This window comes from Molossus molossus, unplaced genomic scaffold (assembly GCF_014108415.1).
Source record: "Molossus molossus isolate mMolMol1 unplaced genomic scaffold, mMolMol1.p scaffold_m16_p_7, whole genome shotgun sequence".
Classification (NCBI taxonomy): Eukaryota; Metazoa; Chordata; class Mammalia; order Chiroptera; family Molossidae; genus Molossus; species Molossus molossus.
This window is the reverse complement of record NW_023425401.1, coordinates 104,201,274-104,223,766: the sequence shown is the minus strand read 5'-3', so window position 1 is coordinate 104,223,766 and position 22,493 is coordinate 104,201,274. Positions and strand designations below refer to the sequence as shown.

The 22,493-nt window shown below is 50.3% G+C and overlaps 1 protein-coding gene across 1 annotated transcript in view; it reads right to left on the bottom strand.

The window, feature by feature from the left end:
• Positions 1-3,001: 3,001 nt before the first annotated feature.
• Positions 3,002-22,493, bottom strand: part of CLCN1 (chloride voltage-gated channel 1) — a 28,864-nt gene continuing 9,372 nt past the window's right edge. The window contains exons 8-23 of the mRNA XM_036246574.1: positions 19,633-19,758; positions 19,264-19,348; positions 18,946-19,047; positions 18,552-18,636; positions 18,151-18,300; positions 12,914-12,983; positions 12,615-12,725; positions 10,770-10,983; positions 10,397-10,530; positions 7,924-8,168; positions 7,525-7,636; positions 7,176-7,255; positions 6,929-6,967; positions 4,289-4,393; positions 4,117-4,203; positions 3,002-3,577 (exon numbers count right to left, since the gene is read on the bottom strand). Coding sequence (XP_036102467.1) covers positions 3,206-3,577; positions 4,117-4,203; positions 4,289-4,393; positions 6,929-6,967; positions 7,176-7,255; positions 7,525-7,636; positions 7,924-8,168; positions 10,397-10,530; positions 10,770-10,983; positions 12,615-12,725; positions 12,914-12,983; positions 18,151-18,300; positions 18,552-18,636; positions 18,946-19,047; positions 19,264-19,348; positions 19,633-19,758 — 2,117 coding nt within the window. The 3' untranslated portion in view covers positions 3,002-3,205. The remainder of the gene's footprint in view (positions 3,578-4,116; positions 4,204-4,288; positions 4,394-6,928; positions 6,968-7,175; positions 7,256-7,524; positions 7,637-7,923; positions 8,169-10,396; positions 10,531-10,769; positions 10,984-12,614; positions 12,726-12,913; positions 12,984-18,150; positions 18,301-18,551; positions 18,637-18,945; positions 19,048-19,263; positions 19,349-19,632; positions 19,759-22,493) is intronic.

Sequence of the window (22,493 nt, the reverse complement as noted above, 5' to 3'; positions counted from 1 at the left end):
TTCCCAGGCCGCCTGCGGAGAGGGGGTGGGGTCAGAGTCTTCTTCCTTCCGGGACGGGTTAGGAGGCAGAAGCCCCTGCAACTGCCTGCCCTTCCACCCAGTTCCCAGCGCTGTGGGCTTCTGTCCGCAGCACACAAAGCCCCACAGTTCTGTAAGGATGCTGGGAGCAGGGCCAGGCTGGAGCAAAGGGGCGGCAGCTGTGGCGTGCTCGGTGGGACCCCATTCCCTGGCCCCTGCCAGAGGGAGACTCTGGGCCGGAGAGAGAAGCTAAGAGGTTCATTGCCTACCTGTCCTCTTTCCTCTTCTAAGACTCCAGCTCCAGGGCCTCGTGTCCCACCCCAGCCTTGTCAGGGCTCCTGTTGCTTCTGTCCTCCTCCAGGAAGGGAGCGCTGTCACCTCTCAGACCCTGGGCACAAACTGCCCATCCCCACCCCCATCCCCCCATGTCCATTTCTTTGGAATGAGGAGGTTGAGAGGTGGGGTGTGTGTGTCCCTCTATGACCCTGACCCCCATCCCGTTCACGCTTTCCTCGCATGTGGTCCTGAAATGCAGCCGAGGCGGGGGTCCTGTCTTCAGGGAGGGGGTGGACGGGGAGGAACCGGCAGCAGGCTGGGGAGTGCTGGTGCGCGAAGACTCGCTAACCTCACCTGAAGCTGTGGCTGCTGAGTGATCATGTGACCTGACTGGGAGGCCCCAGGACCTCTGTCTGGGAGCTCTGGGCCGTGGTCTTGGCCCTCCCCCTGCCCTCCTGCCACAGGTCTTGGGGTTTCCGCATGCTCCAGGCTCCCTCCTCCCAGAACTCCACCTGTTACCTCAGCTTGTGCAACCTGCTCTCTGGATGCACCTCTTTTCCTTAGTCTCATCCTCTTCCTGCCCCTCCTCTGCCCCCAGACCATGGTAGACGCCCCTCCAGTGAGTGGGCTCCTGCGTTCCAGTTCCTTTCTGCTCAGGGCCCTGGGGAGTCGGGGTAGGTAGACAGAAACAGCGTTCTTCCCTCCCTCCCTGCCTCGAGGAAGCCTTGTTTTGGTCCCTGCCGAAAGATGACTGAATTGTCAGGGAATCTAGCCAATTTCAGACTCCAGCGGGGCTCCACATCCCCACCCACCCCGCGCTGGCGGCTGGCACGTGCGCAGACCAGAGGTCAGCTGGGGGTCTGCATTTGCAAGGAGCTTCCCTTCCACTTGGAAGAGGGAGAAGACCCAGGGAGCTGGCCTGGGCCCCTCTGAGGACTCTTCTTTGGTGCTGGGGGCAGGGTGCATGGGGTTTGCTTATAGCCTATTGGGGGGAGGGGAGGGGCATGTGCTGGAAGAGGCTGTTGGGTGAGGGAGGGTTGCTTTTCCTCCGGGGTTAAAGGCTGTGCAGCACGATTTACAACAGTCCCGGAATGAGGCTGTTTTTATATTATTGTCAATGAAACTGCTCTTGCTAAATGATTTTTTTTGGGGGGGGTGGGGGGTGCACTTTTATTTTCCATTCATTTTATTAAAGGAAAACCCAAATCTTTCATTCCTCCCCTTCCGCCGCCCCCCACCCCCTTCCTTCTTCTCCTGCGTTAAGGAGGGAATCTTGGTGATGTGTTTATGACCCTTTCCGTCCCCCCCTCAGCCCATGCTTGTCTTCCAGGTCTGGGGAATATCCATTTTTGTGGCCAGTCTTAGCATGTTTTCTTAATGTGACATCCCCACCCCAGGCCCAAGAGAGATTCTATGGTATATATTACAGAGAGAATTATATATAAATATATATAAATATTATAGATTATATACACATGGGCATTGGGCTCGAATGCCCACTGCCAGCCCCCTCCCCAGGCTACAGCCTCTCCCTCTCGGCCTGGGGAGTGGGCAGGGATGTAAGGTGGGGGAGGGCTCCAGGCTGTGTTCAATGGCACTAAAGAATGTGGTGGCATCCTCTGACTATGAGTGTCTTCTTTGGGGGATGAAGGAGACTGGGCCCAGGGGAGGTGAAGGAGGAGCATATCACATCGGAGAGGGGACGCTAGAAGGCATAAAGGAGGGAGGGAAAAGACTTGGGGTATGGATGCAAGGGTGTTTGGATGCTCAGAGCCCTGGGATTGCTTGCAGTGAAGGCTGGGTCCCGGCAGGCTCCCTGCTGCTGATTTGGGGAGGGCCCAAGCGCGGAAGCATGGAGGAGGTCTGCCATGTTGACATCGACACCCCAGCTCTCCACCCCGAGAAGAACCCAAGGAGCTAGCCTAAGGGCGGGTGTCTGACCCAGTGGAGGGCCTGGCTGCCCTGAGCTTTGGTTCTTGGCGGGAGAGGCCCTGGCCAGAGCAGCTCGAGGGCGGAGCTGACCCTGGGGGAGGACGGATCAATGACCCCAGTGGGAAGAGGGGCTGGCTCTTCTAGGACGTGACCTGGAAATGAGGGTGTGGAAGCTGTGATGTGGGAGCGGAGGAATTCTGCCGGAGGGAGTTAGATGGAGCCATGGGGGCAGCTCCAGGTGCCTGCCCCTCCTACAGAGAGCCTTCTGTGGCATTTTCTCTCCCAGGCTGGCCCTCCGATAGTCTCTTTATCCACATTTCACAGCTTAGATTAGGGACAAAGGAAGGGGACGTGGGGCTGGCCTTCTGCTGCCTGGGTGATGCCCTTGCTTGGGGATAGATAGTGGGAGCCAGATGGAGTCTGGAGGCAACTTTCGGGAAGCGGGGAGACTGTGGGTTGGGGGACTGTGCTGGGAGGGGCTGTGGACGGTCTGCGAGTGTGTTCTGGGGCCATCGGTCTCCAAGGCCAGGAGGGGGTCCCATTGCCTCCTCCAGGGCAGCACTTGCAGGGTCACGAGCGTCCCGGGCCTCCCTTCACCCCCGTGGAGACTGAAGGACAGATAGGCAAGGCCAGGAAGGCGCAGGGACAATGACACCTGGAGTTGTGGGGGAAGAGGGGAGGCAGAGAGAGGCTGGGCGTTCCCCACCAATACCGGGGAGGAAACTTCAGGAAGGTCCATGGAATATAAGGGCCCTTCACTTGGATGAGTGGCGGAATGGCCTAAATTATTGACCAAGGCTAGTCTCTGCCCAAATTCCGACTCCTCCTCTCGGACTATCATGGTCACATATTAAAATTCTCAGGAGGGGCCAGGATATTGGCACGATCTCTCCAACACTAAGACATACTGTCTCCCACACAAATCCACCCCCGGGGCCTGGGCCTCTCGGCAGTCTGATGAGTGGTCCCTGGGGGCGGGTCAGAGGATCAGTTCCTCCTCCTCCTCCTCCTCATCAGTGGACCGCAGACTGGGGCCCTGCAAGATGTCCGCCAGCTCCTCTTCCAGCCCCGGACTGTCCAGCTCCAGCTCCTCCAGCTCACCTTCCGCCTTGGCTGGAGCCAGGGAAAGAGGGGGCTCTGGGGTGGGGGGCAGCTTCGGGGTCTCTGGTGAGGTAGTAACCACATCCTCGGGCTCAGCAGCCCCAATCCCATCCTCAGGGAAGCTCCAGCCCTCCGGAGGGGGTAACGGGCCCCCAGGTGTCTTCCGAGTTGAAGTTGTGCTCCGGAAGCTGGCCAGGGGAGGGCGGAGCTGCACCCCCGACTTGGTGTGCCCCTCGATGGCCTTCTGTAGCTGGGGGCAGAGGGAAAGGGAAAGAGGGTACAGCATTGGGAAGAGAAAGAAGACAGGACGGTGTGAGAAGAACAGATACAATAAGAGGTAAAGGAATGTCGAAGCCATAGTGTGACAAGAAAGGTGGACCACACAGAGAGATCAAAGGAAACAGAAAAAGGACAGGGGCCCTGACCAGCCGACTCCCTGCAGAGCAGTGACTCTGAAGCCCCTTCCTGATGACCTTCAGGCTCCCTTCAGCCACATCCTGTCTCTTCCCCCTTCCCATGGCCCTCCCCATAGAACACCCCTATGGAACCATGACTTGTGCCCTGAACCCCAATCCCAAATCCATGTCAACTATGGCAGATCACAAGGGCTACATCTGGGGTGAGGATCTATGTCCCCTTAAGAGCTTTGCAGCCCTCTCTACCCACACCCCTGATTGCCAAACCCCGTCCCTCCTCCAGTCGCTGCATGAGACATAGGGAAATGGGGGATTAAAACCACCCGCCCCACCCATTCCTCCGGCTGCTCAAACGGGAACACATCACTGTTACCTCCTCCAGGGCCAGCACACCCCGGAGCTTCCCCATGCTGGTCACATAGGCAAGGTGGAGGCCAAGGAGTGAGAAGAGCGTGTGGATCTGCGTGGACAGGGCAGCGGTTCAGCGCACAGCGGCCCCACACCGCCCTGCCCTCCCAGAGCCCGGCGTGGGGACAAGGACTAGCCTTGTGCAGGGACGTCTGCTCCACCAGCTGGAACGGGGACTGGTCAATGCAGCAGCAGTCGAAGCAGACAGGCTGGCTCAGCTGCTCCCGCTCCCAGGCCTCAATCTGTGGGGCGGAGTAGAGGAGTCACCCAGCACCACAGAGCCCTCTTCACCCTCAGGTTCAAGGCTTGGGCCCAAGCAGCCCTCCCAGCTGGGAATCCTGAAATAGGCAACTGAAACACACAAGGAACTAGCACAGACCATCCTGATCACTAAACCCCTCCCGTCTCCCAAGGGACAGCCCGTCCTGCCCCAAACACTTATTCCACCCTCTCTCTCCAGTCTTCCCCCGGCTCCTGGCATGTTCCTGCTCCAGTGAAACATGCTACTTGCCCTGGCTGCTGCACCTCCCCACCCTGCCCCCCGGCTACACCCAACTCTACACTCTTGACGCTCCATGGCCGTGTGCTCGGCCCCTTCTCCAATTCCTGCAGCGCTCTGCTGGCCTCTCCTTTTCGGAAGAGGCCTGGGCCGTGCTCCCTGCTGCACCGCCTTTCTCACCATCTTCTGCACGTTTTCCTCGTGTGCAGTAGATTGTGGCGGATATTGGTCGGATTTGAAGAGCTGCGCTGGGTCGTGTGGCGCTTAGTGGATTTGAGCAAAGCCATCTTGTGTGTGTGTGTGTGTGTGTGTTTTGTTCAGGACAGAAGCATTAAAACACGAAGGCCAACTCCCCTCTAGAGTTGAGATACAACACCCAGATCCCCAAGCGTCCATGGAATCCAGGATAGCTCCGGCGTTCATAACCGAGTCTAAAGTTTTCTGAAATTCTCCTCTTCCCTGATTAAAGGTTTGCATGGGGATTGACCAGCTCCCACGACACAGGATGGCGACCACGAAGCAGGTATGTCACAGAGACGATTTATTTATGAAGGTCGGCCTCTTGCCAATGCTGGTTTGGCTGGCCCCGCCCCTGGACCTTTCCGTGATCATTTCCGGTTTTCCCTAGTTCCATGTTTGCCTTCCCTTAAGGAATGACGAGGACAGAACCTGTACCGAGCACTTCCTCTGTGTCAGACATTCTTCAGATTGCACAGAGGTGGAGCTGGGCTCCTGACCTTGGCTGCTGGGAGTGTCCCAGTACCTCCGGTTCTTGTCCAAGGGCAAGAGGATGTCTCCTCCTGAGTCTGAACTTGGAAAAGCTCAGCCCCGGTTACAAACCAGAGCTCTAGCTGTGAGCACCCCCAGTAGCAGAACTAAGTCAGAGCAGGGACCCCGGCAGCCCGTCGTTGAGTTCCTTCAACATTCCCACAGGTATTATCTGGATACTGCCAACGGTGCCCCCTTGATCGAGCCTGTAAACCATGTATTGGATGGTATTCCTCCAAAATGTCAGTGAGTCGCATGGGAGCTGGGAGCTGCCTAAGGTCTCCTTTGGGAAAGATATAAACTCAAAATATAAACTAAAAAAAGACGCTGGTCTTTTCATCCCTGGTGCACTTTATTTTCAGGGGTCATGAAGCAGCCTTGCTGAGCAACTAGCTGGCTGGCTATCTTTGGCGTGTTAACAAAAAAACAACAACAAAACAAACAAAAAAACCCCAAAAACAAACAAACCAAAAAAAAGCATGCTTGTTGGTCTTAGCGCCCTGGCCAGGCACACCTTGATTACAGATACGGCCCATCTGACTCCTGCTCGCGGACAGAGGAATGATTTTTCTTTTTCCTCTGCGAGCATCTGTTTGACTTTCCCGTGAGTCATTTATCAGACATGTATGTGTTTTGAGGGGTGGCAAGGGGACAGCGAACCTTGCTCTCTTATCGCTCCCCACCCTTTCCTCCAACCCTGGAGTACTTTTAACTTTCAGCACGTATTTATTCTGGGTGTCCAATAAGACGCTGACTCTAAAGTAACATGCGCCATGGTTTTGTCCGCTACACAGCTGGAGTCTGCGTTCTCCAGTCCTAAATGGAAGGGCTGTGATGGATTCTGTCGTGTCTGCGCGGCCCCTAGGCTGTGTCTCCATGGGTACTGCCCCCCATCACCGCCCCACATTCCTTCACGACTCGTAGCCAAGGCCATTCAGTGTGCTCGACTTTCTGGCTCCTGGACTTGAGAACTGGCTCTTCGGGGAAATCGACATGTGTCCCGAGAGGCAGCGCTGTGAATCCCTGTCCCCAGACTGGTTCTGGCCAGTCCTGGCATTTCCTGGCTGTCCGCGGCGTCAGGCCGCGGTCGGTCAGCAGAGCAACCTCCACCGGGGGCAGGTCGCACCTTGCTGGCTTTGGGGAGTAAGTGCTGGTGCTGGTGCAGGTGCCATGTTACTGCAGGTAAAGCTCAGCCCCCCCGCGTAGCCCCTGCCTATCCAGAATGTCCCCCAGGTCTAAGCCTCATCTTAGCACCATGGTCCCATCTGCACATGGAGACTCCCGTCTTCTGCAATGACAGCGGTCCTTCTGAGAGCACTATCAGGTCTCCCTGCCTCCACGCAATGTGTTCGTCCCTGTCTCCATAGTCACACCCCCTCAGCCTCCCCAAATGCTTCCCCGCATAGACTTGCCTCTGATTCTGACAACAACGCGACGGAGGTAGAACAAGAGGAGCAATATCTTCATTTAACAGAACAATTCACCCCAGGGTGCTGTTTCCCTTACTTACCTCTTCAGGTGACATGTTATCCACCAAATCCGTTGGATCCTAGAGAAGAGAGACATAGGTCCAAGTTCTTTCCCAACGGAACCAGAGTCATGCCTCCTGGCCGGGGCCACAGATGCCTTCTTTCTAGGTCACCGTTCCTCCCGTGTGATGAAGGTGCTCCTTGCTGGGATCCTGTCCCTCCTGACCTAAGGGCTGTGGCTGTCTCCCTCTTCAAAGACAGGCTGCCTCTCCCCCCCCCATCTCTCACCTGGCTGGTTTTCTTCTTGGTGGGGTGAGTTTTGCCCAGTAAGCAGCACAGCAGAAACTGGTAGATGGAGCGTCTTTGACCTGAGAGAAGCGCGGAGCAGATGGAAATGGACACAAACAAGTCCCACCCTTCTTGGGAGGAAACAGCCAGAGGCTCCCAAGTGGTCCCGACACTTTGCCAGCACCATAGACACCCTCTCTTCTACCCTCTTAAATCAGCCCTTGCCCCACTCTTGGGGCAGCAACATGGAGACTCGATGAATAGAAACCCTCTCTCACCAACTCCTTCCTCCCTCCTCACAGTAGCAGCTCTTAGGCTGAATGAAGGTGCATGATGGGAGAATCTTTACCTGCAGGCTCCGGAGCTTCTGGCTGCTCTTTGAGGCTGGGCAGGGGCCCGTTGGGCTCTTCGGGGCGCAGTGGAACAGTAGGAAAGGGGTGAGGAGGAGGAAGAGGAGGCAGCTGTAAGGGGCAGTAAACATCCTCAGGCCCGAAGAAGAGGCTGCCCAGTGCTACCCTGCTTTTCCAGCTGGTGTCCTGGGAAGTCCATCTAACTCCATTCTCCCTCCCATTTCAGAATTCCTGTATCCCTCTGAGTTCTCATCCGGGCCATTGTCCACAGCCTTATCTCCGTCCATCCTCTGGACTGAGGGCCAGTGGTCTCTCTGACTTTCTCAATGACCAGCATCTCCACTCCCCCTTCCTACTTTCCCTTTGTCCCAGTCTCTCCTGCTCCCCAGCCTGGTCACCTCGGGTTTCCCAGAGAGGTCTTCATCTTCATCCTCATCCACAAAGGCAAAGGACTCGGGTCGGCCCTGGGGCGCGGAGCCCTGGCGCCCCTCCCCAGCCCGCGGAGCCTTCCCGTTGAAAGGCAGCTCAGACAGCTTCCTGGCCAGGTCCTGGGCTTCCCGCAGCCTCCGCTCAGGACACAGGTGGCGCTGCAGGAGGGCCTGCAGCTCCGACCGCTCCACGGAGCCCAGCAGGATCATGGAATCTGGGGGCGATCCAAGCTCAGCCTCAGGGCCCGCTTATCACCAGCTCCCCAACGCCACCCTGCTCCACAGGATGGAGACAAGGACAGAAAACCAGCGCCTCTGCTTTTTTTTTTTTTCCCTTCCAGTGTTCACCCTCTCTCCCTAAAAATTCATTTCACAAATCTTGCAGGATTGACCTCACGGGGTCTCTTTTATTTCACCCATTTAGCACATAGAGACCTAATTGATAGTACACTAATGGGTGCTAATCTGTACTGTTTTGACATAGGCTGTTTGCAGATAGGTGAATTTGGTATTAAAATAGGCTAATCAACCCTGTTTCCAAAAGGAAGGAAGGAAGGAAGGAAGGAAGGAAGGAAGGAAGGAAGGAAGGAAGGAAGGAAGGAAGGGAGGGAGGGAGGGAGGGAGGGAGGGAGGGAGGGAGGGAGGGGAGGGGAGGGGAGGGGAAAGGGGGAAAATAAAAAGAGATGTGAATATACTTGGAAAGAAGCCTACAAGGATATCTGATGTTTAATTATTTAAAGCGCCTGCATCCTTCTAGGATATAAACAACATGCCTACTTTTCCTGGGAAGGTCAAAATTCTGCTGCTATAATGAACACTTTCACTAAGTTTTCAGGCCAGAAAATTGCAGCAGCGCCAGGGAGATCAATCCTACCGCCGCGTCTTAGTCATTATCAGGAAAAACGTGCACCTCGGTGGCCGCTGCGGTAGACGCCTCCCCGAAGGGATTTGGGGAAAACGAGCCTGACTTAAGCAAGCTGGACACTCTGAGTATCTGAAATCAGAACTCACCATTTTAATGGCTCCAAATGGCCTGCCATGATTCTTCTCTATTACACAAATTCAAACATGAGGCACGTATTTATTTAATATCTAGTAAATATCTACAAGGAGGCAGTCTGATGGAGAAGATAGAAGTGATAGTCTCTACCCTCAGGAATACCCAGTCTAGTGAGAAAGATCAGAATGTAGACATATAAACCACAGTAGGAAATAATACGGAACAGGATTAGGGCTAACGCTGGGCAGAAAACACAGTGAAGGACGCGTCGGATCACCGCTTACTAAAACCGGTCACTCCTTCATATGGACGATCTGCATCTCAGTTGGACAGTAAAGAACAGCTATTATTACTCGGCTGGTGTGGCTCAGTGGTTGAGCGTCAACCCATGCACCAAGAGGTCGCTGGTTCAATTCCCGGTCAGGGCACGTGCCCAGGTTGTGGGCCAGATCCCGGGGGGGGGGGGGGGGCGGGTGCGAGAAGCAGACAATTGATGCTCTCTCTCATCGATGTTTCTATCTCTCTCTCCCTCTCCCTTCCTCTCTCTCTGAAAATCAATAAAGGAAAAAAAAAAAAGAACAGCTATTATTTAGTCAAGAAGCAAAGAGAACCACATAAGGGGCTATAAGACGAACAACTGAGCCTTGTTATCTGTGGACTCCCTCTTTGCGAATTCGCCTATTTGTGACCCCAAACCAATACTCACGGTGCTGCCGCTGGCATTCAGACATGCACAGAGCAACAAGCAACCTGGATCACCCCACACATCCTCGCTGAGGTTGAACACAGTTATGCAATACTTTCATTTATTTTTATCCAGCTCTCATATTGCAAACAAATGTTCTTTCCATGGTACATTTATTGCCACGTTTTGCACATTTTTGTGTTTTGTGTTGGTTATTTTGCGGTTTCAAGTTGCCCCCAGGATAAAGACTGTGAGAAAATAAGTGACTTAGGTAAGCTTTGTCTCAGGCACAAGCTATTCATGCTGTTGGCTGTAAGTTCAATGTGAATGAATCAACAATATATAATCAGTAAGGTGTCTTTAAAGAGAAACACGTACAAAAAAAGTTTATGCATTGATTAGTGGAAGAAAATGTGACCAGGGCTTGCAGGAACCTAACCTTGTCTGTCTTCTAGGAGCAATGGTTCCATGTAGTATCCCTAATTCAATGTTCATGGCGACTTTATAAAAACATAGCTACAATGGATAATGAGAATGGACTGCTTCTTTAGTTGGTTTTTAAATGTCTTGCTGTGCTTGTGTTACGGCTGTATTTCACCTTCCTCAGGGTGATCATGTTCTCTGAGGAGCACAGGCTGAGTCTCCAGTAGCAGACTAAGTGGCCCCCACTGACAAGTCACCACAGGGCCTCTCCCACCTCTACAGAGCCCAAATTCAAGTCACTAATTCAGGCATTGCCTTTCTTCCTTCCCACTGACCTTTTGACTCAACCAGTGGCAAAGTCTTGACCGTGGTGGTCTGGAGCAGGGTTTGCAACTCCCCATACGTGCAAGAAGCTGAAACAAACTTCACGTCACGTACCATGATGTCTTCAACAAAGATCGTAAATTTGCTGTGGAAGGAGACAGCGTGGAGGGTGAGCCCCACATAGTCCTGTCCCTTTGCTGGCCCTTCTGTGCCTCCTGTGAGCTTTGCCATTTGGTTATTCACATGGTTTATTAAGGACATGGGAATATGAAAAGAAATCCAAAGCAGTGCTCGCCAACATGGACCCTAACTGCAATCTCAACCTCAGAACCTCCCACACCCCACCCCATCAGAGCTGAACTAATTCCAGCTGGTGCCCCTGACCTGAGCTGGTTCCAACCAAGGTCAGGCAAGTAGGGTAGTTTCTTGACCTGGATGATGCTGTCATAAAGGGAGGGCTGCAGGCTCTGAGCCACCATGTTGGCCAAGATAACAGCCACCATCATGGGTAGGATGTGAGCAATCTGACCCGTTAATTCGAAGCAAATCACAGCTGTGGAGACCGTGTGGGACACTGCACCAGTCAGCGCTGCAGCTCCTAGAATGAGACACAGGAATGTACTGGTGGATAAGAGCTGACATTCTTGGCTTGCAGGGCACATGAGGATGTGACGAGAGTGACACAGAGTGGATCAGTGCCAACACTCCCATGATAACCATTTGCCAAGAGTAGGAAGTTCACAAGAGTAGGAATTTTGCCCAGAGATAGGGCTGATATCACCTGTGTCAAAGTCCCAACCCTGTATTCAAATGGTCAGCTAGCCTGTGAGCCACCCCCTTGGCGTAACTACCTTCCAGGGCCACCAAGAATGTGTTACTAGACTGAAGGGGCCATTTGCCTGCACACATCAATGCCCAATAAGACATGAACAGGACTTTGCAGCCAAGAAAGTAAGGATTTATTAAGGAGATGGCGCCATGACCGGAGTCACAAGTAGCTCATGCGCAAAGACCTGGCTCCCTGGTAGCTTCCAAAGAATGGATTATATAGGAGGAAAATCATTAATCATGGTGACTAAGGGAGTTAGGGTCATGGTCTCCATTGATTGGTGGGTGTTAGGGTAGAGGGTAAATGATCATTGCATTTGGTCCTGATGTCAGCCCTGGAGTTGTTCTGTCCAATTTTGCAAGGATTTGTTCTGTGGGATTGTTCTGCTTTTTTGGGTCTGGAGCTAAAACACAATTGAGGTCAAGCGCCTGGAACACTGTTTGACACTTAGCACTCACTGAATAAATAACTGAAGAACAAACAAAAAAAGTAGGGTCTAAAATGCTGAACTGTTAGGAAATCATCATTTTGATCTTATTCCATGATCTTTGACAAGTTACGAAATCTTTGTATGTGCCCACGTTTTCATTCAATCATGAAGAGAGTGATGTGCCATCCATTCCCGGTTTTTGAAAGTCTGTGTCATTCCTCACTGAGCATTTTAAAACCCAGTTAGGGCATTCTACTTTGGACCTCAGGTTTTGAGACAACAATTTATGGGAGAGAAAGGTCATCATATGAGCAGTGAAGCTGGTTAGTTCTCCTATATCTAGGGGAGGCACGGCCTTAGATGTTATGGGATTTCAGTGAAGACAGAAAGGAGGGAAGCGGTACTATCATTCTAGGATTTATATTGGTCACTGTGTTAGATGTGGGCTTTGGTTGGATGGGATAATAGATTTCATAGAATGTTAGGGCAGCAAGCTATCTCAGAAGTCACTAGCTAACTTGTCCATGACCATCCAGGTGACGAGTGGCCGAGATGGGTCCAGACCCTGTTTCTTGGCACCTAGTCATGTGCTCTTAAATCCTGTAAATACTGGCACATTGGCGAGGTGACAGCAGCCGTGCCAGTCACCTGCATTGTTGCATTGGAAGGGAAAAAAAACAAAACCCTTTAAATATTCAGACACAATTTTAGGTGATTTATCCCTATCATCTTATTTGATCCCCATAATCCTTCTTTTCTGCCTGAAGAAACTAAGTCTCTCAGACACTTAATACATGTTAAGGAGAGTCAGAACCAAGGGTTGATTATTTGAACACAAGTTGAATTAAAGAGCACTAAATTAAAACCATATTGTATAGCCTGGAATGAAGACGTCATGGGAGAGCTGGGAGTGTGGGCATTTGAGGGACCCAATATTTGGTTTCAGGAGGGTGGACGGAATGTGTCTCACCGATTACTGCATAGCCCCCAGGTAGGATCTTGTAGATGAGTCCATCAAATAAGATACCATCAGGAAATATCATGGCCATGATCTCTCCTACCAGCCTTCCAAATGCAGCTCCTAGAGCAAAGACAGAAGGGAGGGAGGTATAGAAAGATCCAAGTTCTTTGCCCTCTATATTTTCAGAGCCAATCCCTCCTTAGGCACTAAGACCAAATACAAGCCCCCAGCTTTCCAGGCCTCTCCTATTTTCCCAGTACCCTACACTGGGCTATCAGTAGGATCCCAGGCTCCCCATCAGAACTCACCTAGCACAAACACAGGCATGAAGCCTCCGCATGGTATGGGCATAGTGGTGGCCACGATGGACATCCAGAACTGGGGTAAAAAGAGGCGTCAGGACACCCTCTCCACTCTGCCCAACACACACACACACACACACACACACACATTCAATGCCCTTCCCACTATCCTTCTCCTTCCTGCTTCAAGAGCCACAGAAATGCTGGGATAGCTCATCCTTTTGATGTCTCTCCCTCTTCCTCCAGAACCAAGAACCATGGAGCTCTCCAGCTGAGAGATCACCAAAGACAATACTGTAAGAAAGTTCCTCCAGAGGGTGAACCCCAAACCCTCCTAACTTGGAGTGACTATATTTGCCTTTAGGCAATACAGAACAAGGAGTAGGGACTCAGAGGTCCTCTGTCACAGCCTCCAAAGGGCCCTAGCCCACTGTAGCCTCTTTGCAACCTCAACAGAAGAGCCCGAAACTCTTGAAGCTGAAAGGTATCTTGTCCTGGTCAGAGGGTGTTCCTGAAAAAGATCCCCAGTTGGAAGTGGCAGACACCTTAAAGGCTTAGTGATTTACTGTGTGACTAATTGAGCTTTAATGTAGTTCTTTACAAAGCCATTTAGGATGGCGAACCTCACAGGGGAAACTGCAGCTGACTATCCTGCCTGAGCCATTTCCTGTGACATCAAATCACTTTAAAAAAAGATCAAAAAAAAAAAAAAAATCAGCTCTGCCCTAGCCATACTGGAAGGGCACCTTGAGGAAGCCAGGTGAGACAGCTAGTGTAACAGTAAAGATCACCGGGGCCCGCTTTGTCCGGTGGAATTCCAACAGGAACCGGGGTAATTTTAAAAAAAGCAATATGTGCATTTTGCAGCAAAGAATGCAAAAGAAATTTGAAATAGAGTTTAAAAGGAGTAGTGCCTAAACTTTTAGGAGACACAGTATGCACATTAGCAATAGATCTACATATCACTTCCAAAATCAGTAAGCCAGTCTTGGAAAAGGGACCTCAAACTAACTTGGTGAAAGATGGTAGCAGCTAAAGATCAGAACAAATGGCCAGGATCCAAATGTTTATCATTCAAAACTGCACCAACGGCACTGTCAAGTATTGAGAAATAAGTGTCTTCATTTTCTCAACCTTACAAGGAATTCCCTTGAGCCAGGGCTGACCTCAAGAGGAAGTGACAGAGGCTCTGAGAAACTTTCATCCCAGAAACTCTGAGATAAGGCAAAACACACAGTTTTTCATGGCCGAACATGGCTGTTTAGAACAGCGAAACACTGTAAAATTAAATGTATGTATGAAGAGTCTATAGATTAAGAAGTCCTTGAGTGTAAAATACGAGTGTAACTTGTTATCTCTGCTTTCTCTCTGCACTGGCACTGTGCTCGGTAAATGTAGGTAGGCTGTAGATAGGTAGGTAAGTAGGGCTGTGGGAAGAAAGGAAAGAATGAAAAAAAGAAGAGAGCTTGGTCAAATAGTATTCATACAAAACAGAAAAAAACACTCAGAGCTAATATTTGCTACAATGCCCAGTGGCAATGCTCGGGGAACTTGAGGTTAAACTACAGATGATCAAGGCTACCATTTCAGACCGTCTGGAGACAGAGATCTAGGCACTTATAGTTTAAGCTTCTTTTTTTCCCCTTTTATTGAATTTAGAGAGCGAGGAAGGAAGAAAGAGAGAGAGAGAGAAACATCAACAAAAGAGAACATCGATTGGCCGCCTCCTGCCTGCCCCCCACTGGGGATCGGGCCCACAACCTGGGCATGTGCCCTGACCGGGAATCGAACCGGCAACCTCCTGGTGCATGGGTTGATGCTCAACCACTGAGCCACACAGGCCAGGCTAGACTTCTTTTTATTCTTTTTTTTTAAGACAGAGGAAGGGAGAGAGAGAAAGAAAGAGAGAGAGAGGGAGAGAGAGACAGAGAGAGAGAGAAAGAGAAAGAGAGAGAGAGAGAGAGAGAGAGAGAGAGAGAGAGAGAGAGATGTGAGAACAGAAGATTGACTGGGAATCAAACCGGCAATTTTTTGGTGCATGGGACAATGCTCAACCAACTGAGCCACACTGGCCAGGGCTAGTTCAAGCTTCTTAAGTGACTGACCTATGCCTGTTTGAGGCCCTTGAACTATTCTGTACCATATCTTTGGAATAAGTACATCAGGGATTTTGCAAAGTCATAGGGATTTGTAGGCTCAGGTCAATCTGAAAGTTTCAGTAATACAGATAACAGGTGGCCAGTAGGTCTGATTTCAGAGACTGAACTTTAGCCTCCAAAATATGTGTAAGGACAGTTACAAGGATCAGAGGATACTGAAGTATCAACTGCTGTAGCATTGAGAATGACACAGGAGATTAGCCAGCCTTTTGAACTATTAGCACGTGAAAGGGAAGATCCAGGAGCAATGTTAAGTGAGGGGGAACACAAATAACTCCCGAGATTTTAAATTCTAGAGAGCTGGGAAGCTAGAGAGCCGTGATCACAGAGTCCACTTTTTTTAGACCCAGCACAAGGAGCCATGTGAAGACGATCAGGAAAAAAAATTCCACAGAGCCTCGGGCTGTGCTGAAAACTCCAGGATCCTCGGTGATCATGTGGGACTTAGTGAAAGGGAAACAGGGAAGCTGTCATTGTATTCACACTCATTGTGAAACCTCCTGATTCACAACACAATGAGACTTTCCGTGTCTTAAGATTGAGGAAGATGGAGGCTCCTTCGTCAACATTATGAAATATCTGAACTGAGAATCTTATCGGCCTGCACTGGGGCTACCAGAAGACCACACATGTTTTAAATCGGACTGTGGAAGAATAGGTCCTGTCACTGTTCTATTTTGATTCGGTTGTGTAGCTGATTGCCCACACTCTGGAAAAACAATAAGGGTATGCTTACGTGTCCAATGACAGGACAGTGAAAAATGCGGTGATACCCTAAGTAATATCATGGATTTATAGCCATGCATGGTTGGATGTTTATAAATACTATAGAAAATCACAGGCCTGCTAAAAACTGCTGGACTTGGAATATAGCCCAGGAAGTGTGTGGATTCCTTTCTGATACACTAATGAGATAAACATTTTCAAGGATGTTATACAGTGAGAAATGAGTAATAGTGACAGACAGTTGAGTCTTTCTATATAATCCGGTAAATGTCTCAGAAGAGACTTTAATCCATGAAGTGGTATCCAGATATACACTTGGGAATCCTGGGAGGTGAGCTGAGATGTGGGGGAAATGTTGAAAAATATATGGTATTTGGTTTTCTCCGGAAAATTTCAAAAGCTTGACATTTTAAGAGTACTTATGTCCCCACTGTTACCATATAGCTCCGTGTAGAGAAATACCAGGAAAACAGAATTATTACCATTGAGCAGTAAATTCTGAGATGCCATCAAACTTGCACTTGGTTATAGCAGATGGGTTTGTATACTCAACAACAATTACAGGAAGTTGAGATTCATAATTAGAGAAGATGAAGCCTATAAAGAACCCCCCGCTCCCCACAAACAACAACAACAACAACAACAAAACCCTAACAAGACACTGAGAACTGCTTTATGATAAAAACATCAAATCTTTTGAAGGAAGAAACAAAAAATTTAATAAAATGGGTATGCAAAATGGGGAGGCTATAGACCCAATGAACCCCCCTGAAGTGAAATAGGGAAGAACACACATAAACACAGCACACCCTGAGAATGTAAGTTACAGAGTTGGAGCTGGTGTGGCAAGTGTCTGGTGTCTCTGATCATAAGATCACTGACAAGTTCATTAAATGAACAGCAACAAACAAAGAAGAAAATGTAAGAAGTTATTTTTCAACCATAAGCTTAAGATTTGACAAAGATCAGCAATCACGTATTATATACTTGGAACACAGAAGTTATATAACAACATTTATTGAATAAGTGAGTAAATGAACCCACTATAGCTATTACAATGTACATATTACTTAGTGACTCATATCCTGGGGAAATACGGATTTGCACGAAGTATCATGAATAAGTTAATGGCAAGGTATTCAAAGCATCCGCATTCAGTGTGGACAGACTTTTAAAGGAGAGCTCTAACACACAGAGAAAAATGTTGGATTATTTGGGCAAGACATACTATTAGACCCTGGCTGGTTTAGCTTAGTGGTTAGAGCGTTGGTCCAAGGACTGAAGGGACTTGGGTTTGATTCTGGTCAAGGGCATGCACCTGGGTTGCAGGTTCGATTCCTGGCCCCAGTTGGAGTCTTGTGGGAGGCAATCAATCACATTGTCTCTCTCACATCAATGTCTGTCTGTCTGTCTCAATCACATTGTCTCTCTCACATCAATGTCTGTCTGTCTGTCTGTCTGTCTGTCTCTCTCTCTCTCTCTCTCTTTCTCTTTCTCTCTCCCTCTCCCTCCCTTCCTTCCACTCTCTCTGAAAATCAAGGGGAAAATATCCTCTGGTGAGGATTAACTAAAATTAAAAAAAGACACACTATTAGTCATAAGGCAATCATGAAAAAGTAAACACATGCAATAGGTGATAGTAATAGATGTCACACCCTGGCTGGAAATAAAACTATGTTTGTATAAGGCAGTAACTGAGAAGTCTAGAAATACGTGATCCTTGACGGGCAGATATAAAAAAGAATGCACATCAAAAGAGATCAGCGTTTGTTTCCTAACTGGAGTTAGAAGAAAGTGGTTTGAGAATGGCAAAACCCTCACAACCTCACTACCTAATAGAGAATGATAACACTTATTAAAATGGTTTGTAGTCGCTCGTAAAGTTTATTTACATTGCTTTTTATCTCTTTTTGCAATTCTAGAAAAGAGACTGCCCACTAGATTTCAGGCAATGGTTATGCAAATCAACTGAAATGGATAATCAGGTTCTCGGAGAATGGAGTGTCTAATTACCCAATATGGGGGGGGTGTCATTTACCTGAACTTTTTACACAGTTATCTGTTTTGCTCAACTGGACCTTGTGCTGGTTTATTTGGCCGCTGTGATGTCTAAAGGATTTAGCTAGTGGAAACGTGAGAATTACGGCACCATGACGAAAGTGACATGAATGAAACAATGAACCCAGATGCCGGTTCACTGATACACACCAGCCACTTGTGAATGGTTTCCAAGCCTACTCTCTTTAGGTTGGACGATCGCCCCAGGGAGTTTCACCCTTTCTTACCCTAGGCAAACCCTGGGTTCCTGGACTGAAAACACACGGAAGCCTAGGGAGTCGGGAGTGTAGGAAGAGGTACCTTCATGACAAAGAAGAGGAAAATGATGATGACGACGTTGACCTGAGGGTGGATCCACACAGCTGACTGCCCCAGGCTCTCAGGGTCCCCCACGTATTTCACCCACGTGTTGTTGTCAAACAGGGTGCTGATGGCTTCGCGAGGCATCAGCTGTGAGGGGAGGAAGCAAACGGGGATTGGTCCTCCAGGGATGCTCGGTCCTCCCTCTTTTTAGAGAACCGACTCCCAGTCTCACTTCTCAAAGGTTCCTTCTTCTCTTTTCGCAGGGGTAGACTTCATCCTTGGCCCAAAGTACATATGCTCAGAAGCCTGAGGGACAGCTGTGCTGTTTCCCCTTTTCCACGTGGCCTCACCGGGACCTCCACGACCTGACCCCACCCTCAGAGTCCCTTGCGGCTCACCTCTCCGGCCATGAACTGGCCCATTCCTGGCGGGAAGGTGAAGGAGGCGATGACAAAGGTGACAATTCCAGGATACAGCAGGCGGCTGAAAAGGAAACAGAACGACCGGTCCCCTGGATTTAGCCCATCCATAGTGGACACCACCCTGAGCCCTGGGAAGCTGAAGTTTCCCGTGGTCCACGCTGTCCTTTAAACAGAGCATTCTCTCCGCCAAAATGCCACCTTTAAAGGGGAAGCCACACCACACGCCCCTCCACACGGTATCGGGGCTTCTGTAGTTCATCACAAGCCACCGAAAGGCATTTCGGGCCCTTCCACAAAGATTGAAAAAGAGAAACCACCGTGGAGAAACCCGAAGGTAAGCGGGGAGGGCGCAGGAAGGGTGGTGACTCACTGCTTAGCGAGAAACTGGCTGAGGGCCTTGTTCTTTCGGACACCGAGCATGACTTGGCGGTGCAGATACACAAACACAGCTCCCAGGAACCCACAGCAAATCCTGAGGTGCAAATGAGACAGAAATGAAACCCTCACCCCTCGGTCCTAGCCGTGGGGGGACGGGCACCAGGCATCTGCTTTCCCTTTCTACACCGCGCCCCCGACAACTCACACTTCACCCATGCGCACCCCACCTTCTTCTCAGCGTGGGTCCCTTCCAATCCAAAGCCACACCCACCCCCAGCTCACCACTCCCTGAGCAGGTGACCCCACTGACCCGATGACAGCAAAGGCTGGGAGCTCCTGCAGGTCAAAGGGGAAATCCATCCGGAAATTGGTTCGGAAGAGGGCAGTGATGGTGTCTACAGGGTGGAGGGCACGGGCGATGGCGCGGGTGTCACAGAAACCCACCGAGGGAAAAGCAGAGGTCATCAGCTTTAAGGATGAGCTCCTTCTTCCTCTAAGCCCAGTGTCTCCTCTTCTTTTTCATTTCTTTTTTCTATGCACAAGCAGTACCCCCTACTCTCAGACCTATCTCCTTGTTCCAAATAAGGCCATCTATTCCCCTCCTGCACTGCCCTACAGAGCTTCCCTCCACCCCCTTCCAAGCCTCCCTACCCCGTGCCTCCGCCCAGGGCCTCCTTACCAGCATCCTTGTTCCACACGGCCAGCACGCGGAACACAAAGGCACTGAACGTGGCTGCGAAGAACCCTCGCCAGTAATTGCTCACAGCAAAGTAGGTGGAGGTGACCTCGATGCTGAACAGCACTCCTGCAGGGCACGCATGCAGGGTCAGGTGCAAACAGATGTGAAAGGCTGTCTCCCACACACCCACCCCGTGGACCTCTGGACGCCCGTGCTTAATCCATCCCGTCTTGGAGTCCATGCACGAAACCATATTCCTAATCATGGGGGCAGCATTGTGCAGGCCAGGGATGTGGTTCAACAAGACACAGAGAGGATGAGAAATGGGGGGCCCTCAACCCACACAACAAGAGGATCAGGTGGTCGTGCATGCTCTCTCCATCCCTTAGAAAGTAGGGTCGGGTGAGATTCACAACGTCAGATATCCACAAGGAGTTAAGGGTCACCGAACTTTTTCTGCAGAAAAGTTACGAGAGCAAAATCACCCAGAGCAGGTGATCACCAGAGGTGCCGAGAAGAGCTCAGGACTGCAGGGACTCTCCTTAGCATCCCACTCATCTTTCCTCCCTCCTCCCAGGTACCAAGTACCTTAGGGCAACTTGATAAGGAAGAAGTAAGAAAAATAAATAGGGAAGGTCCTCATAAGAGCTGACAGCACTCAATATTCCCAGTAAATAGAGTGGAGGATTCACCCACATTTAAAAAAAATTAATAATTTGACTTAAAAGGACCGAAACAAGGGGGAAAACGAAGAGGCAAGAAGTTCAAAATAACTGTGCTTACAAAGGGCGGGTGAGGTAGAGGGAAGGGTAATGAACAGTCCTGAGCAGTGCTGCTTCCGAGAGAAGGCGCCGTGCAGGAAAGAGGAGGTGGATTATAGAATAATAGCAAGCCCTGGCTGGTTTGGCTCAGCGGTTAGAGCGTCGGCCCGTGGACCAAAGAGTCGCAGGATCGATTCCGGCCAAGAGCATGTACCTCGGTTGCGGTTCCGTCCCGGCCCCTGTCGGGGTGGTGCAGGAGGCAACCAATTGGTGTGTCTCTCTCACATTGACGTCTCTCTCCATCCCTCCCACTCTATCTGAACATAAATGGGTGAGGATTAAAAAATTAAAAAAAAAAATAGCAAAGGGTTGGAGGGGACATAACACCAACAAGGGCACAGAAAGCAAGGTTCAGGGGGTGTGAAGCAAAGGATCTTGAACCATATTAAGAAAAAAGGAGGGGACTTTGATACAAAGTAAAACTCAACGACAAAATTACCTAAATCCTAACAAAGCCTCATCTTGATCAAAAACAAAGAAGGAACACCGGGGAAATACAGCCCCTAATTAGATGAATGCAGAAGAGGCATGGCCCCAAGAAAGACCATGAAATAGGTCAAGCTGGTCACCTCCTTTCTTTCCATGGTGACCATCGGTGGTTGTCCTATAAAGACCCCCCCCCCAACCCGCCGCCACCAGCTTCCCTCTTCAGGTAGCATCTTATATCCTAGCCACTTTCTTCTCCCTGTTCTATATCCAAAGTCCCATCTTTTGAATCCCTCAGGACCCCTGTCCCTCCCTCCCATAGGTGGCAGCCAACAGTTAGAGTGAGTCACTTGTACCAACAGGAAGGGGGCCTGATGGTAACTCGGTCACGGAGTGGCTACAGCATTCTGACAGAGGACTCCTAGAGGTCAGCTCAGATGTCCCCTTCTCTGGGAAGCCATCCCTGATCCCCCTCCTCAGGTAGAAACAGTCCCTCCCTCACCTGGTTCTTTCATAGTTTTGAACCACCAGAGCGCTTACCACGCTCCTGTGTAGTTATTCGTTTACATCTCTGAGTTGCACCCAGGACTGAAAGTGTCTTGGACCCCCAACACCTAATACAGTGCCTGGTACAAAATCGGGGCTCCACATCTGTCCTACGGATGGACAGGAGAGGAGAGGGAAAGAGCGGGGTAAAGGGGAGAAGAGAGGAAGAAAGGGAAGAACAGAGGAGAATAGAATGGGTGGAATTTCAGAAAACTGAGTGAGGGAACGGGGAATCTGGGGCAGACAGCTTTGCCAACCACCCTTCTGCCCCTGCTCCTCAGATGGCACCACATAGGACAGCTGCCTTCTTGCCTTAAAAGGAGGATCTGACACAGCAGAGGAGCAGGTGGAGAAAGTCTCTCTCCTTTACCAGTTAATAGAAGCAAAGTCGGCTTTGATCTGTCTGGATTTACACGATCCAACTTATGAATATTTTACAAGCATTTTTTGAGATCCTAGGCTGGATTTTCTTTCCCACCATGTGAAAAAGACACTTCCCCTAACCGTCTGTCACTGTATACTCAGGAATGAGAACTAATTTTAATATTAACCCAAGCCAAACAGAAAACGTGCTACCGCAGGGAAACAAGGCAGGAAAAACACAAACAGCCCCTGGAAGCACTCTGATCTCGCCAGTTCCGTAACATCCTCCCTTCTCCCACTCCCTTCTTCTCGGCTCTTCTCTGCCTCCTTCGCCTCTGCCCAACCCAGGGCCTTGGCCTTGGTGCCCTCTTCTTGCTACTCACAGACACACTTCGACTATCAAGTTCATTTATGCCCATGGATTCAACCAGCACCTCCCAGCAGCTACTGGTTAGAAAGCTATGGTTTCGGCCCAGTTCCTGTACTTCAGGCTTCCAACCCGCTGCCTGTTCGGCGTCCCTGGGGTAGGCCACAGGGACTTCAAATGCCACACGTGCAAAGTGAAAATGATCAACTCCCCTGGCCTGCTTTACTTCCTATATTCCCTGTCTCGGTCATTTCCACTAGTCACCTAGGTTTCCTTGTTATAAACTTGAGAGCTTGCCCACATTCCTCCTTCTGTCTCTTCCTTCATACCCGCGCATA